This window comes from Alnus glutinosa, chromosome 8 (genome assembly GCF_958979055.1).
Source record: "Alnus glutinosa chromosome 8, dhAlnGlut1.1, whole genome shotgun sequence".
NCBI lineage: Eukaryota > Viridiplantae > Streptophyta > Magnoliopsida > Fagales > Betulaceae > Alnus > Alnus glutinosa.
Window position 1 is genome coordinate 8,453,279 of NC_084893.1, and position 17,589 is coordinate 8,470,867.

Sequence of the window (17,589 nt, forward strand, 5' to 3'; positions counted from 1 at the left end):
AAAGTAGTCCATTGGAGTAAAGGTACTTTCATGTGCACATGAGAGTCGAAATTGTATACTATACTAGTCAACAAGTATTTTCCCACAAATAATACTTCAACCTTTTGAGCATAGTAATTCTTCAAGATAATTTATCAGCTAGTTATCTAGGTGCTCATTCTAAAAATTTAACAAGAAAATACTTGTCAAGTCAACACCTCAACTAGAATCCACCAACGCTCTGCAGTACCATGATAACGATCTTTCCATGTAAAGTCTGGCGTTATGAGCAGATCCACCTGAAAAGTACAACCGATTACATAAAAAAGGATACTTGCATTAAATTTCACATGATTAGATGAAAGATTTAATTTTGAAAAAGAAAGAATTCACCATAGAATTACCTTCAAAACAGTTCTGGTGATTGGACTTACAGTTGCTGATAACTGGATCCACGGGAAATATCCTAAATATTGCTTAACCAACTGCCATCACCCAAAGAAAAGAAAAAGAGGGTGAACTAGGATCTGATTCTTACCTGAATCCAATACCTTTAAAATTTTAAAGTACCAGTCTATGAAATGAGTATACCTTTCCTCCATGAGCATAACGAATCAGTGCTCCGATGTCCTTTTCCTCCATCTCCTGCAGGCGATCTAGGTCAGCCCCTCGTTCTTCAAGCTTCCGACATATCTGGACCAACCAAGATAGATTACTAAACAAGGCAACAAATGTATAGGTTGAGCAGAAAGTAGGATAAAGGTATTTCAGACAAACTTCTGCGGAAATATCCTTGTCAAATTGTCGAAGGGGATGTTGATGAGGCCAAATTTGCCGATCCACAGCCTTGCAATATTCTAACATAAACAAAGACATCTCACACCAGCCTCTTCGCAAACAAATTTCAAATAAAGCCCTCATAATACGAGCTAAGCTCGCACTTATATATGAAGCATCAGAAACCAATGAGAAGGTATCAATCCAGCCTCGAGATATGTACAGCTGCAAGTAAAATAACCAATATGTTGGCCATTAACTATCTCCTTTTTTTTTTCTTTCACTTTGCAACTAGCGAATGGTATCAACTGCCCAAAAACAAAATAAGGAAAAAAAAAATGTAAACCTGAATGAGAATGGAAATTTTTCCATGTTTATTCGAAGGACCACCCTTAATTTCTAACGGGCATGATGTACGCACCAACATCTCTAGCTCATTCTGTTCCTCTTCTCGAACAGCAATATTTTCAAATTCAGAAGAGTGGGCAACCATGTCAATTACCTACAGAAACAACAGATTGGAACCAACACAGAGAAATAAAATGTTAAATGTATCCAAAAAAATACCTTAAGATAAGAAACTAGAGATAAGCAGATCATAGGGCTCAGCATCAAGAGAATTAACACAAAACAAAAGAAGACTGATCACACAAAAAATTGGTAATTGGCCCTCGTACACTAGATAATTGTGCTGGAATCAATGTTTTGTATACAGAATAATTAAATAACATATGGTAAAGTAACCCAAAAGAACTAAAACATCAAGTGAGAGGAAGAAACATGTTGCAAAACACAATAGGTTGTATTTAAAAACCTCGCTATCATTCATGTGGCGTCTCAACATTTCGTTGTAAGTTTCAACACTAGAGTATTGAATATAAAAGTGGCTTGCAATGCGACCAAGCTCAGTACAGTAAAAATTGCCACTTTTCTCATCAAACCGCATCATTTTTGCTTTGTCAAGTGCCCGTGCAGCATCTGTTACAAGAGCTCTTTGCTTTGAACTTAAAGAAGGATCTGCAATAACCTGCCAAACACGAGTAAACAACAATGTGTAAGTTCCCCTGCAGTCAAACAACCGTTCATTAAAAGCGACATTTTAGAATCAAGTTCAGGCCAATATTGAAGAATGTGTTCAACAAGTGTGAGGGGAAGGTAAAATGTCAGACATCTCTTCCTAGCTAAGTTTCATAGTAAATGCATTATTTAGATGTTCCACCGAAGAGGAGAGAGCATGCCCATAGAAGAGCTAAAAAGCTGGAAAGACCAAAAGTTGATGAATATCTAATGGTGGGAGACATTCCTCTCACTGGACTGATTATCAGCAGTTCTACTCCCTAGGACTAAAGCTTGTAGATTATTTCATTCATTCTGGATCGATCTTATTTGAATTTGCATTTAGCCTTGTTATATGTCACCATCTTTCTATGTAAAGTTCTGTGTTATTATTCCAAGATCACACTCAGTAGATGTTTTTATGGATTACTCAGTACATATTATCAGAATTTACGTACGAGGGAGGAATTTATTCAAATGTGTGATAACAGATAGGTATGAAGAAAAAGTCAAAAAGCCCAACAAAACTAGGGAAAAAAAGAAGCAAAAAAATCGGTAAAAAGATATTCAACCACGTTGATGTCTCTATATCTATTTGTCAAACCAGACATTATCAGGAGCTAGGTTATGTAAGTTCCCAACATCACATATGCATCAGAAAATAAATTGGTATGAACAGAATGCACAGTACCTCATCCCATCCAATACCATATGCCAAAGGATTCAACCTCATCCTTATAAAAAGATATGTATATCCAAGCCACGCACAAGCTTCCTTAACATTGGTGACTGTACCCAATGCTACTTCGGCATTTAAATTATCTTTCAAGGAGCTAATGAACTGCAAACATGAAGAAAGAAATCACAAAACATAAGGCAAACCAATAATTTTTTGATAAGTATAAGGCAAACCAATAATTAACAATATAATAGTAGGATTTATAGGATGATGCTAAAAAGAAAAAACTAGCAGCAGAGGAAAAGTACATATGAATAGCAACTTCACCATATAATTAATTTAAACCACAAAGCACCAAATGGATTATCTATCTCTTTTTAATTCCTAATCTGACAAGCAACATATGAACTTAACATGTTGCACTCGCTTGGCAAAAAATAGGGGTTGATGATAAATATAGTTTAAATAGAAGAATGAGAAATCCATTGATCACCTTCTACTTCATTGTGATGAGGCACGGATTGTTTGGAGCTCTTTCTATAGTTTGTTCGGGGTGGAGTGGGTCATGCCAAGAAGAGTGCTGGATTTGTTGAGTGGTTGGGGCACTTCGTTGGGTCATGGTTATGTTACACGTCTTTGGAAGCAGGTTCCCTTGTGTGTTATGTGGGGTCTTTGGCGTGAGAGGAATGCAAGGTTATTTGAAGATGTGGATTTACCGATTGTAGACTTGTGTCGAAATGTGCTTAATATGTTATATGTTTGGGTCTCGGCGCATAGCCCGAGTCGTATTATGTTTGCTGAGTTTTTACATTCATGTTCTTTTGTTTCCTCTGATTATGGGCAATTTTTTATACTTCATGTGTACTAGGGTTGCGCCTCTCTGCGTTTTTTATTGAATTTTATTAATTATCAAAAAAAAAAAAAAAATAGAATGTGAAGTTTCCAGTCTGATTAACACCTTAAAACTTAAATACCTAACAGCATAAAGCCCGACCCTTCTATCAAGTATATTTTATTAGTGGAGGGGGTGCTTTGCACGGCATCCTGGGGCTAGTCGGGGCGAAGCCCCGGATACCCAGTTATCAAAAAAAAAAAAATTACATTTCATCCTATTAACTTGAATGAAACAGTGTTCTCAACCCAATAAATTATTTTGCAGTTGTTGTTGTGGTTGTTTCCAACCCATTCAAGTATGACATAAGATGTCCACTTGGACATCGCTGAGTCCAAGAAACTTGAAAGTTAAGAACCCACCAGAGTTTATTTTAACAAGTAAAAGGTGCCTTCCTTTTCTTTGTTTTCCCCCCTTTCTTGACCATAAGTTGTCATACAAATTTATACCAACATGGATGACATACGGTTGAGTTTCATTGCACTTCATGGATCCCCCAATATACAAATCAAAAAATAAATGAAAAATAATTCTGGGAATTTCCAGCCCCCAAAAAATTGATCCTACCTCGAAAGTGAGTAAAGCTTGTCCCATACACAAAATTTGGACCAACAACAGTACTAAATCAATGTAAGTTTTAATTGCTCTGAACTTCTACAAATTTCCGTGTGTATATTCTACCCACACGGTAACCAAAAGGCCTATGTGAACAGTTCCCATCACTAAGAAAATATAAAAATGCTTACAGAAAGTGAGCCCACTTTTAACAAGCAAGCCATATACTCACAATATGTTACACATGATAAGGGAGCAGGCTCTGAAAATCCAAGTTAAACAGGGTCCAAATGTTTGCATGAAGGCGTCCCAATTGTTTTATACATTATCTTCTTTTCAATAACTAAAGGCATCAAGTTTTAAACATCCAAGTAGAGTCTTTTGAATTTAATTAGGATCTTGAGTTATGGTTTAAGAGACAATTCTTCCACAAGTGATACAGACATTACACACACAAAACATAAATCTCCAACAAATTTTTTGAGCTACCAAAATCATTCGAGCGACATATTAGTAGTACCTGACTTTCAATAGGGAGTTGACTTGTCAGCAACCGCAAATAGTAGGCTAGTTTTTCATGAGATGTGATTATGATGCCTTCACCACTTTTGTCAAACTGAGGTCTACCAGCTCGTCCAAAGATCTAAAACAGAGATATCAATGTGAACAGTCAAACTAGCTATACAGTAAATCAACTTGTTTTAAGATCTATTTCTCAGAAAAAAATTTAGGTCTTACCTGCATAACATCTAGCATGCCAAGATCTCGCCAACCACCAGCCTTCGGATCATATAATTGTGTCCCCTGAAGAATCACACCAGGAACACAAAAATGTAAGAGGACCATAAAACGAAAGCTATAAGATACTACAAAGGCTAATATATTTATAAGTGCAATAAATTTAAACAAGACGGTAGACAAGTTTTGTTGGGATCCTTCCAAGAGAGGGTAATTTGATATAAGATTGTTCTTTAATGTCTTAATCCCCCATGACAGCACTCCCTTCCCTTTGAGGTGTATTTGGCAGAGCAAGGCCCCTTTGAGAATGGCTTTCTTCACTTGGTCGGCTGCTTCAAGTAAGATTCTCACTTTGGACAGCTTAAGGAAGCGAAAATAATTGTTGTAGAGTGGTTCAAGAGTGGGGAATCCGTTGACTACCTCTTGCTCCATTGCGAGATAGCTAGTGCTATAGAACATTATTTTCGGGTTATTTGGTTTAGTTTGGGTCATGCCACGTCTTGTGAGAGATCTCGCAGCTGTCCAAGTATAAAGAGAATAAAAAAAGGACATAAAAGCTCATCTAACATCATCTCTCGGTCCTCGAAATTTCGATCATTTCTTTCCCTCCAAAGGAACCACAAAAGGAAAGAGGCGCCATCTTCTACATCACAGCACTCTAAGAGCTACCACCCGTCAACCAACAAGCAAACAAATCAACCACCAAGCTAAACATAACTTAGGACAGCCTAAAGCGACTAAAGAAATAATTTCATAAGGCGCAGGCAGCCTCAAAATGGAGAAGAAGATGGTCCACGGATTCTCTATTCCTCTTATACATGCAGCACCTACCAACCACAATGACATGCCTTTTCCTAAGATTGTCCATGGTAAAGATCTTTCCTAGAGTCGCCAACCAAGTGAAAAAAGTTACTATCAAAGGAATCTTGGTCCGTCAAATACTCTTCCAAGGAAAAGGAATGCCATCATTGCATGCAAGGCCCTATAAAAGGATCTAACATCGAACATCCGTTTGTTTGAAGGGGTACACCAAAGCTTATCTTTCCCTTCCCGTCTCACTCTATATGAATACAACAAAGTGAAGAATGAGGCCAAGACATCCACCTCCTAATCATGAGCCGCTCTAATACAGCTTATATTCTACTAAAGGGAAACATTAGAAAGATCCAACTGAACTGCAACAGAAGCATCCTTCACACAAGCAATGCTATATAAATCCAAAAAGGCTTTCTTAAGCGTCATCTCCCCACACCACAAATCATCCTAAAATCTGATCTAGGAGCCATCTCCCAGCTCAAATCTGGTATGACTAGAAAACGTCTTCCAACCCCTCCTAATATTCTTCTATAACCCCACCACGTACAGCCCAAGGGATCAATGGGTGGTAAAGGTTTTTTAGTTGAATTTTATTTTTTAAAATAGTAATAAGAAGTGATTGATATGATATAAACAAAAAAAAAACAAAAAAAAGTTTTGAATTTAAGGAAAAGAAAAAAAAAAGTCGTTAAAAAATAATTGATGTGATCTTATCAAAAAAAAATAATAATTGATGTGATATAAAAAGTGGAAAAAAAAAAAATTGTTAAAAGTGGTTGATGTGATATAAAATGTGGAATGTTTGAAGTTAATTTTTTTGGGAAAAAATGAAAGTATTTGCCAAACTAGCCCAATAAAACACCACCCACCCCAAGAACTACCAACTTTAGAATCTACCATAACTCTCCATCAAGCCTCTCTCTCATGCAAATAGCGCCACAACCATTTTCCTAGAAAGAGCACGACTGAACATCTTCACGTTCTGAACCCCCAACCCTCCCTCAAAAATTGGAGAACAAACCTTAAACTAACTAACCAGATGATATTTGAACTCCTCACCAATCCCAACCCCACAAGAAATCTCGTTGGAGCTTCTCAATGCAACTTGCTACACCAGCAAGAAAAGGGGAAAAAGGCATGAAGTACGTAGGTAAATTGAAAAGAGTACTCTTTATGAGGGTAACCCTTCCACCCTTGGACAAATATATCTTTTTCCAATTAGCCAACCGACACTCAATCTTTTCAACTACACCATCCCAAATAGACTTGGCCTTGTAAGAGGCTCCCAGCGGAAGACCAAGATACCTCAAAGGCAAAGAGGAAACCCCACAAACCAAAATGCTAGCTAGCCAATCTACATTACCCACAAGAACCAATTCTGATTTAGCCAAATTAATCTTCAAACCGAAGACAGCTTCAAAATATAAAAATAAAGCATACAGATAGCAAAGGTGATCATGATTAGCCCCACAAAAAAACAAAGTCTCGTCCGCGAACAACAAGTGTGATATATTAACCACACTAAAGTGCCTAGACCCCACAGAGAAGACCCCCACCAACAGTTGCAATAAGCATTTTACTTAAAGCCTCCATGACAATAATGAACTGAAAGGGAGACAAAGGGTCTCCCTGCCTCAACCCACGGGAGCTACTGAAGATATTGGATGGATTGCCATTCACCAAAACGGAGAAGCGCACCAAAGAGATACATTGAGCTATCCAAGAGCACTATTTCTCCCCGAATCCACACCTTCTCAACAAATACAGTAAGAACTCTCAATTGACATGATTATAGGTCTTCTCAATATCTAGCTTGCAAATCACCCTTGGTTCACCAGATCTGATCCTAATATCCAGACATTCATTTGCTATAAGGACTGAATCAAGGATTTGTCTACCTTTAACAAAGGCATCCTGGGGCTTCAAAATAATATTCTCCAAGACCCCTTCTCAACCTATTGGCAAGAACTTCAACGATGATCTTATAAACTCCACTCACAAGACAAACAGGCCAAAAATCCTTAAGATCAATAGCCCCATATTTATTCAAGATGCGAGCAATGAACATGGCATTAAGGCTTCTTTCAAACTTACTACAAGCATGAAAGTCATGGAACACCCCCATAATGCATGTCTTGATCACATCCCATCAAGCTTGAAAGAAAGCCATAGAAAAACCATCAGGACCTAGAGCCTTATTTTTATTTTGATAAGTAAATTTAGTTTTATTGAAAGCGTAAAGCGCCTCTACGTACACTGGAAGTATACAACAGGAAACACCTAACTAGAAAAGGAAAAATAAGCAAGAAAATCAGTAAAGCTGATGGATAAAGGGTACAAAAAAGGCATCGACCAGAGATACAGCGTGTGGAGAAACAGCTCTAACACTTCCTTTTTTTTTTTTTTTTTTTGATAAGTAATAAGCTCTAACACTTCCTCTAGGGAGTTCTCTAGGTTCTCAAAACACCTAAGGTTTCTTTCTCTCCAAATACACCAAAAAATGCATATAGGCACCATCTTCCATGTTGTAGCGCTCCTTGAACTCCCAGACTTCCACCAACAAGCAAGGAGGTCTAGCACACTCCTAGGCATGACCCAAGAAATACCAAAGCAAGAAAAAATGTTATTCCACATAGTGGAGGCCACATCACAATGCAGAAGTATATGGTCCACTGATTCCCCATCTCGCTTGCATAGGCAGCATCTATCTACAATGATTATGTGCCTCTTCCTGAGATTGTCCAAAGTAAGGATTCTACCTAGAACTGCAGCCCATGTGAAGAAAGCCGCCCTCGGGGGTGCCTGAGACCGCCACACACTCTTTCAAGGGAACCGAGTTCCTCCAGAACACGACAGGGAACCAAAATAAGATTTAACCCTGAACACACCTTTCTTCCAGGAGACCCATCTAAGGCAGTCTGCCCGATCACTATTCACCCTGGTAGAGTGCAAAATCTGGGAGGAGGAGGCAAAAACATCTACTTCCCAATCATGCGCCTCTCTAACAAAGCTCACGTTCCACTGAAAGGACCCGCCCAAATCTCCATATTGTTAGCCACTGACGCATCCTTCACCCGAGCAATACCATAGAGATCAGGAAACATTTCTTTTAGAACCGTATCTCCGCACCACAAGTCATGCCAAAATCTAGTCCTACTCCCATCCTCCACCTCATATCTAAGAAATCTGGAAAAAGTTTCCCATCCTTTCCTTATGTACTTCCACAACCCTACTCCAAAAGTCCCTGCAAACTCACGGGAGCACCACCCACCCCACAAACTACCAAACTTGGAGTCCACCGCAACTCTCCACCAAGCATCTCTTTCCATGCCAAAACGCCATAACCAATTGCCTAACAATGCGCGATTGAACAACACCAAACTCCTAATGCCAAGCCCCCCTTTTGAAATTGGGGTACAAACCCTTGCCCAACTCACCAAATGGTATTTAAATTCTACTCCCATACCCCCCCAAAGAAAATCTCGTTGTAGCTTCTCAATGCGTGCAGCAACACACACTGGAATAGGGAACAGAGACATGTAGTAAGTAGGTAAGTTGGAGAGAGTACTCTTGATAAGGGTCACCCTTCCACCCTTAGAGAGGTATAACCTTTTCCAACTAGCCAGCCGATTTTCAACCTTCTCGATAACTCCATCCCAAATACGAGTGGACTTGTAGGAAGCCCCCAAAGGAAGACCCAGATACTTCACTGGCAAAGAAGCAACTTCACACCCTAAAATGTCGGCTAAGCTTTCCACTTGAACAACATCCCCCACTGGAATAAGACTGGATTTAGCCAAGTTTACCTTCAAACTCGAAACAGCCTCAAATAAGAGAAAGAGACTCCGCAAATACCACAATTTAGAGGAGCTAGCATCACAAAGAATCAAAGTGTCATCAGCAAACAAAAGATGAAAGAAGGAAGCATTACCCACTTTGAAGCCATCCAACAAACCCCCACTGACTGCCGCTGTGATCATACGACTCAAAGCCTCCATAACAAACACAAACAAAAGAGGGGACAAAGGATCCCCTTGCCTCAAGCCTCAAGAACTACTAAAAAAGCCATTAGGCGACCCATTAACTAGCACCGAAAATTTCGCAGAAGAAATGCATCGATCTATCCACGAACACCATTTGCCCCCGAAACCGCATCTCCTCAACACATACAAAAGAAAATCCCAATTAACATGATCATAAGCTTTTTCTAAATCCATTTTGCAAATGACGCCCGGCTCCCTTGATCTAATTCGACTATCAATGCACTCATTAGCAACAAGGATCGGATCGAGAATCTACCTCCCTTTGATGAAGGCACTCTAAGATTTGGAAATAACCTTTTCCAAAACTGTCTTCAATCTGTTAGCCAAAACTTTAGCAATAATCTTGTAGATACCTCCCACAAGGCTTATGGGCCGGAAATCTTTGAGAGAGATAGCACCAGGAAGCTTGGGAATAAGAACAATAAAAGAAACATTCAGACTCTTCTCAAACACTTCTCTAGCATGAAAGTCAGAAAAAACCTCCATAATGTCCAAGCGCAAAACCTCCCAACAAGCTTGGAAGAAAGCCATAGTAAAACCATCAGGACCCGGCGCTTTGTCACCATTCATAGCAAACACTACCTTCCTAACCTCCTCCTCCTCAAAGGCTCTCTCCAACCAACTTGCTTCTGACTCTAGAATAGCATCAAAGGAAAGATCATCCAACCGAGGCCTCCATCTGTGCTTCTCAGAGAAGAGATCTTGATAGAACTAAACTACATGCTCACCTATCTCAGCCGAATTAGAAGAAATAGAATCACCAATCAATAAGGAATCAATAGAGTTGTACCTTCTGTTCGAATTGGCTATGGAATGGAAGAATTTAGTACATTCATACCTTTCACCACCTCTAAGACCTCCCTCTCCTCAAACGGATGCTCTAACCAAGTGGCCTCCTCCACATCTATAGAGTTGAAAGCAAGGCCATCCAGCTTGGGCTGCCAACTGAACGATTCTAAAAATAAACTCTCAAGTAGTGAACAATATGATCCCTGATAAAGGGTTGGTCAGAAGAAACTGAGTCGTTTACAGACAACGACTCGATGCAGTTGCAACCTTCTATTCGAGTTGGCTCACCCTATTTTAGCAACAACAAAAAAAAAAAAAAAAAAAAAAAAAAAAAAACCTTTGCTTTTGTCTGCAACTGATCTCCTCCAAAAAAGTAGTTTTCTCAACTCACTAATAACCTAGCTTTTCCTCAACTTCTCTTTAGCAACTAACACTCTCTCTTCCTCCAAACTATCAAGAGCGCACAACTTTTCCAAAAGAGCTTTTTTATGGGCCTCCACATTATCAAACACTTGCTCGTTCCAGCTTTTTAAATCAACCTTCAAGGCCTTAAACTTTTGAGCGATGAAGCTAGCAGAGCCTTGAAAGCGATACGACGACCACAATTGCCTCACCCTATCCACAAAACTATCAGCCTTTAACCATATTCTCAAACTTAAAAGGTCTTTTGCCCCCCTGAATACCACCACAATCCAAGAGAATGGGGAAATAATCCGAGCACAATCTATGCAACCTCTTTTGGAACAAACCAGGATAGTTAGCTTCCCATTTCGAAGAAAAAATAAATCTATCCATTCTTGATAGAGAGGGAATCCCGATTATTAGACCACGTAAAAAGACCCCCGTACAAGGGGAAGATCCATGAGGCCCGAGTAATGTTAGAAATCCCTATTATATCCCTCTTGTATCCCTCCAATAATGATGTAGCTTTTAAAATCACCATTTGACTTTTAATTGATCACTATTGAATTTTAATCAAATTGTGATTTTAAAAGCCACATCATTATTGGAGGGACACAAAGGACTTCTAGAATTACTCGCGAGGTCCTACTCAAAAATAAAGTCAAAAAACTCCATCATAGCGGGGCAATAACGAGCTTCCCCCGATCTTTCACTAAGAAAACGAGTGACATTGAAATCACCACCAATGCACCACAGCATATCCCACCAACTAAATAGGCTAGCCAACTCCACCCAAAGAGACCTTCTAATGCTATCAGAATTAGGCCCATAAACCCTTGCAAAAGACCAATCAAAGCCATCTTCTACATCTCTAAATGAACAGGCAACAACAAACTCCCCCACACACTCCTTAATCTTCTCCACAACCCTCCTATCCCACATAAGCAAGATTCTACCGGATGCCCCTCTTGACGTTGAGTAACACCAATCCACATGTTTTATTTATATAAGAAACGTGTATCAATCAAACCGCAGAGGGGCGTAACCCTAGTACACAGAGAGTATATAAGAGAACGGGAGATATAGAAAAAGAAGCACATAACTCCAAAAACTCATAAAAATTAGAGATATGCACACTACTCCAGCCCAATTTCCATGCATCACTCTCACAATCTTCAAAACTCCTAACGTTCCGCTCTCACCAAAGACACCACATTAAACACAAATGAGCCAACCTCTAGATTTGCAAAGCTTGACGAGTTATAAATAGTCCCCTCCAACTTCCCAATAAATCACTCACCCTTCGAGGTATAACCCAATCAACATCAAACAACTGAAAAATCGCAATCTACAATCCAGTTGCAAATTCACAATGAAGGAAGAAATGATCAATAGACTCCCTACACTTCTTACACATACAACACCACTCCATTACAATAACATTCATATTTCGTAAATTATCCAAAGTTAAGATTTTCCCTAAAACCACAATCCAAACAAAGAACACTACTCTCGGGGGCACCTTAACTTTCCAAATACCCTTCCAATTGAGATTGGACCTTACATTATCAGATAATACGACTTAACTTCAAATGTTTTCCTTTTAGATGGAATTTAGCCAACTCCATCCTCGCCTCCATGCCTTATGTAACAACTTACCCCCAACAACACAATATTGTCCACTTTTGGCTCCCCCGAATCAGACTTCCCAGAAGGTCACCCATCCTGATACTACTCTCACATAAGTACACTTAATTACAAAGTTCTGATAGGTTCATGATCATTATGGCTTTAAAATGCGTTCCATCAAGAAGGGTGCGAATATACATATAAGCACATCCTCATTCTCATACCTAGGCAATGTGGGACGTCACACCTTACTCTTTGAGAATACAACATCTCAAAGATGGAGTTTTTTGACTTTATGATGAAGAATACAACATCCCCACAAGCTTCGCACAACACTGCTAGAAATGAGATCCAATTTAGTTTCCTCAGACAGATAATGTTTGCCTTCCACTGCCTAATGAGATTTCTGCTAGACAGAATCACAAATTTGTTTGCAACAAATGGAGAGCCGAAGTTTTACACAAGCTGGCTCAAAAAAAAAAATTGTTGCAGTATGCGTTCAAACTTTTCAGTAGAGGGTTAAAAACACTACCCTACTCTTCTACAGAGTAAAAGATACTCTAAGCATGTCAACCATCAAAGAATTGGATAAGTTTGACCTAGCATAAAATAGAGAGAATTATAAGTGAAGCAATTTTTTTTTTTTTTGATAAGTATATATCAAAAAGCGCAGGGGGGCACACCCCATAGCACACAGGATGTATACACGATACTCCTAATTCAAAGAGAAGAGAGAGCACCTATCTAGAAAATCAAAATAACAACACTCAATCTGGATAATGGAATATTAAACTTTATCCCTACAAGTCTATTATCCACTTTGTCTTTGACTATGGGATTGGAAAATTTAATAACTTAATCTGCATTAATGCAACCGCTAAACTGCAGAACATATAAAATAAATAAAATTAAAAAAAAAAACAAAAAAACAAAAAAAAAACAAAAAACAAAAAAAAAAAAAAAAAATTGTACAAACCTTAATCACAACAGTGTGAGCAGGAAGATTTACACCCCATGCCAAAGTTGCTGTACAAACTAGTACCTAAAGCAGTGCATTACATAAATGCAGAAAAATGTCAGGAAAAAAAATCCAAAAGTACTGAGCTAAGAGTTAAATGAATGAGCTCTACCTTCAAGAGTCCATCAGAGAAAAGCCGCTCAGTCAGACCTCTATCAGTACGTAACATCCCAGCATGATGAACACCAATCCCATATTCAAAAAGTTCAACAAGATCTTTGTTTCTGGACTTAACTACTTCCCTCTGAAAAGCAGAAAGGGATATCTATGAACAAAAATAGATAAATGGTCATAAGAACCAGAGAGAATGAAGAATCAGTTCCTTGCCTTGATTAAGCTAAACTGTGGATGCGTATCATTCTTAAAGAGCTCGAGATCATCATATTTTCGGCCAATTTCAACCTGTCCAATATGCCGTATATTATTTAGTGAAAGCAAAGCATGCAATGATAAGATTCAATAAGACTGCCTGATTATAGACACATACATTTCTGTTTCACAGATTTAACAAGATGTCATTTCACAATACATATATACATGCATAAAACATTTCTTATATATCATCGGTTGGAGAATGGAAGGAATCAATATTTTGGGGGGGTACATGACATCATAATATCATCTTTTTGCAGACAAAAATGCAGACAAGTAAAAATAAATATTCCATATATGAACGGAACAGTCATTATGAGTTAAAATTGAATAGGTGCATAATTGAATATTGCTAAAGCTGATTCTGCTTTGACAACAATCCAAAGCTTACTTAAATAACAAGCTGACAGATTTTGATGATAAAGGCCTTTTAGTCGAAACTTGTACACAAGGACTTCAAGGCAAATAACACATCCAAATTGATATTCAAATGAGAAAAAGGGTTTACCAATTTCTGTGCTGTTTTTGCTGTGTCCTTCCGTGAATGAACAAACACCATTGCCTGATGACCTTGCCTTAATGAATCAACAATCTGGCACAAAAAGCATCATAGACCAATAAATTGTCATTCCAACAAATGACACACATGAACCAATATGTAAAGCAGAAACCTTTTTATAGCATATGTCATTCAACAATTCGTTACGAGCTGCAAAGTTCTGCTCACTGATTCCAATATACTGTTGAGCAAGAGGCACAGGACGATAGCTAGAATCAAAGAAGAAGAGTCCTGCCTCCGGATTCACTCTAAGAAATTGTGCCACCTGGGTGTTTGTGAAAAAGATGCAATCCACATTAAAAAGTTAAGCGCAAAAGAGGCTTCAAATTTGACATCTAGAGGCTAATTAGAAGGAAATTATAAGCAACAATTATATGGCCAAAATACCTCCAAATAATTCGGTAGAGTAGCCGAAAGCCCCACAATACGTATCATTGTTTGTGTTGACTCCACCTGTAAAAAGAAAAAGATTAGAAGACAGTAAAAAAGAATAATAATCAATTATATCCATTGGTAACAAGTAATCAATGCTAAAGTACTATGCCACAAGCAAACACTTCGGTGACACCAACATATAGATTTACATACCCTAATTATCACGTCAGTCAAAGACACGCTAACTGTACCTATACAATGCCCTAAAAAGACACATCACTATTAGGACCTCCCCCAAAATCGCTTATAAATCCCCAATTGACCTAGTACACGCCTATTATAAGACACAACAAACACCCGGGCAATGCCATCACAATCCAAATCCTCGAAGTACCATAATCTTTCACACTCAAATTCTTGACGTTCTCATCAAATGAACCCGCATTGGGCAGCAATGCTCCCAACCCATATGATGGTACCATACTGACTATGATATCATTAATCATGATAGAGAGATGTGCTAGCCACATATGTGCGATACTGCAAAATCACTATTCACTACAAATTCTTTAACTCCATAGTCCATAAGATTCACTAAATATTTAGTCTGTTTCCTATCACATCATTCTATTAAATATTCAAACTAGTAATTGGAGATCTTCGAATTTATACGATAACAACCACAACCATAGAATTCTGAAATTGGATTAAACCTAACCTTTGATTTTCAATCTTTAATTAGTAAAAATTTCATTAAAATTAGCTGCAATCAGTGCTGCTCTTCGTTATTTGGAGTTCCCAACTATACATTTGAAGCATCATTTTTGTGAAAAACAAATCAATTTCTTATAACCCCAATTTCTCATCATGCAAACTTTTTTTCACTTTTCCCACTGACTGGCCAATATTCCAACAATTTCAAAAGCTTGATAGTCGCTGGCGATATTTAAGTCAAGTCCCAAATTTAACATTTTAAGGTTCAATTTCAAGAAATCATATTCAGAGATCGTAAACCCCAAATAAGTTCAATCAAGCCCTATAGTCAACAACCATTAAATCTGTCTTTTCGACCTATCAGTCTTGTAAGTAACGTTTACAAGATCATTGCTAAAGTCCTTGCTAATAGACTGAGAAGGGTTGTGGAGAAGATTATCTCAAATCCACAAAATGCTTTTGTGAGAGGTAGGCAAATTCTTGATTCTGTTCTTATAGCTAATGAGTGTCTGGATAGTCGCATCAAGTCAGGTGAACCAGGGTTACTCTATAAACTGGATATTGAGAAGGCTTATGATCATGTTAACTGCGATTTCTTATTGTATAAGTTGAGAAGATATGGCTTCGGGGAGAGATGGTGTTCTTGGATAGCGCATTGTATCTCTTCGGTGCGTTTCTCGGTCTTGGTGAATGGCACCCCTTCTGGTTTCTTCAACAGCTCCCATAGTCTTAGACAAGGTGACCCTCTGTCGCCCCTCTTGTTTGTCATTGTGATGGAGGCCCTTAGTAAGTTGTTCTATATTACTGTTCAGAGAGGTTTCCTCTCTAGCTTCTCAGTGGGCTCTGGCAGCAATGGAGTGATCAACATTTCTCATCTGTTGTTCGCAGACGATACTTTAGTGTTTTGCGGGGCTAATTCTGATCATCTCCTCTATCTTCGTATGTTATTTCTATCTTTTGAAGTTGTTTCAGGTTTGAAGATTAATTTGGATAAGTCAATGTTGGTTCCTGTGGGCCATGCGGATAATATGGATGATTTGGCTGGTATCTTGGGCTATGGAGTTTCTTCTCTTCCATTAAAGTACCTTGGACTTCCGTTGGGGGCCCCTTTTAAGGCTAAGTCCAACTGGGATGAGGTAGTTGGTAAGATTGAGAGGCGGCTGGCTAGCTGGAAGCGGTTGTATTTGTCAAAGGGTGGTAGAGTTACCCTTATAAAAAGCACTCTCTCTAACCTTCCTACGTACTTTCTTTCTCTTTTTCCTATTCCCTCCAGTGTTGCTAATCGCATAGAGAAGCTGCATCGAGATTTCTTGTGGTGTGGCACAGGTGAAGAATTTAAATTTCATCTGGTTAATTGGTCCAAGGTTTGTTCTCCTATTTCAAACGGCGGTTTGGGCATCCGGAATCTAAGGATTTTCAATAAGGCTCTTTTAGGGAAGTGGTTGTGGCGATATGCCCATGAGAGAGGAGCTTGGTGGAAATCTGTTGTGGATGCAAAGTACGGCTCTACTTGGGCTGGTTGGTGTTCTTTAAACCCCCCTAGATCACACGGAATGGGGCTTTGGAAGAATATTAGGAATGGGTGGAATTTGCTATGCAGCCATACCAGACTTATTTTAGGAAATGGATCTAGGATTCGCTTTTGGGACGATGTGTGGTGTGGTGAGGTGCCCCTTAAGGAAGCTTTCCCAGTTTTGTATGATATAGCGCCTGTTAAGGATGCACATGTTGCAGACCATTTGGTTGTGGTGAGCGGGTCCTTTCAATGGGATGTTAGTTTCTTTCGAGCGGCCCACGACTGGGAGATGGATGTTTTGGCCTCTTTTTTCTCTTTGTTGTACTCTACCAGAGTGGATTGTGATGGGGATGACCAGCTCTAGTGGTCTCCTTCCCACAAAGGGAAATTTGATGTTAGATCTTTCTATAAGGTTCTTGCTTGCAAAGAGGCTACTCATTTTCCTTGGAAAAGTATTTGGCGGACCAAGGTTCCTTTGAAAGTGGCTTTCTTTGCTTAGACGGCTACGCAAGGGAAGATCCTCACCTTGGACAATCTCAGAAAGAAGGGTGTTATTGTGATTGATAGACGTTGTATGTGCAAATTGAATGGGAAGTCGGTGGACCACCTTCTTCTTCATTGCGAGGTTGCTTGTGCTCTATGGAACGCCATTTTTAGTCGTTTCAGTTTGTCTTGGGTTA

The 17,589-nt window shown here is 38.9% G+C and overlaps 1 protein-coding gene across 1 annotated transcript in view; it reads right to left on the bottom strand.

The window, feature by feature from the left end:
- LOC133874707 (DExH-box ATP-dependent RNA helicase DExH14) overlaps positions 1-17,589 on the bottom strand; it is a 48,979-nt gene that overhangs the window by 20,291 nt on the left and 11,099 nt on the right. The window contains exons 13-27 of the mRNA XM_062312587.1: positions 14,692-14,757; positions 14,417-14,569; positions 14,254-14,337; positions 13,701-13,775; positions 13,486-13,617; positions 13,332-13,397; positions 4,677-4,742; positions 4,459-4,581; positions 2,504-2,653; positions 1,571-1,783; positions 1,103-1,258; positions 757-981; positions 571-672; positions 384-464; positions 198-278 (exon numbers count right to left, since the gene is read on the bottom strand). Coding sequence (XP_062168571.1) covers positions 198-278; positions 384-464; positions 571-672; positions 757-981; positions 1,103-1,258; positions 1,571-1,783; positions 2,504-2,653; positions 4,459-4,581; positions 4,677-4,742; positions 13,332-13,397; positions 13,486-13,617; positions 13,701-13,775; positions 14,254-14,337; positions 14,417-14,569; positions 14,692-14,757 — 1,773 coding nt within the window. The remainder of the gene's footprint in view (positions 1-197; positions 279-383; positions 465-570; positions 673-756; positions 982-1,102; positions 1,259-1,570; positions 1,784-2,503; positions 2,654-4,458; positions 4,582-4,676; positions 4,743-13,331; positions 13,398-13,485; positions 13,618-13,700; positions 13,776-14,253; positions 14,338-14,416; positions 14,570-14,691; positions 14,758-17,589) is intronic.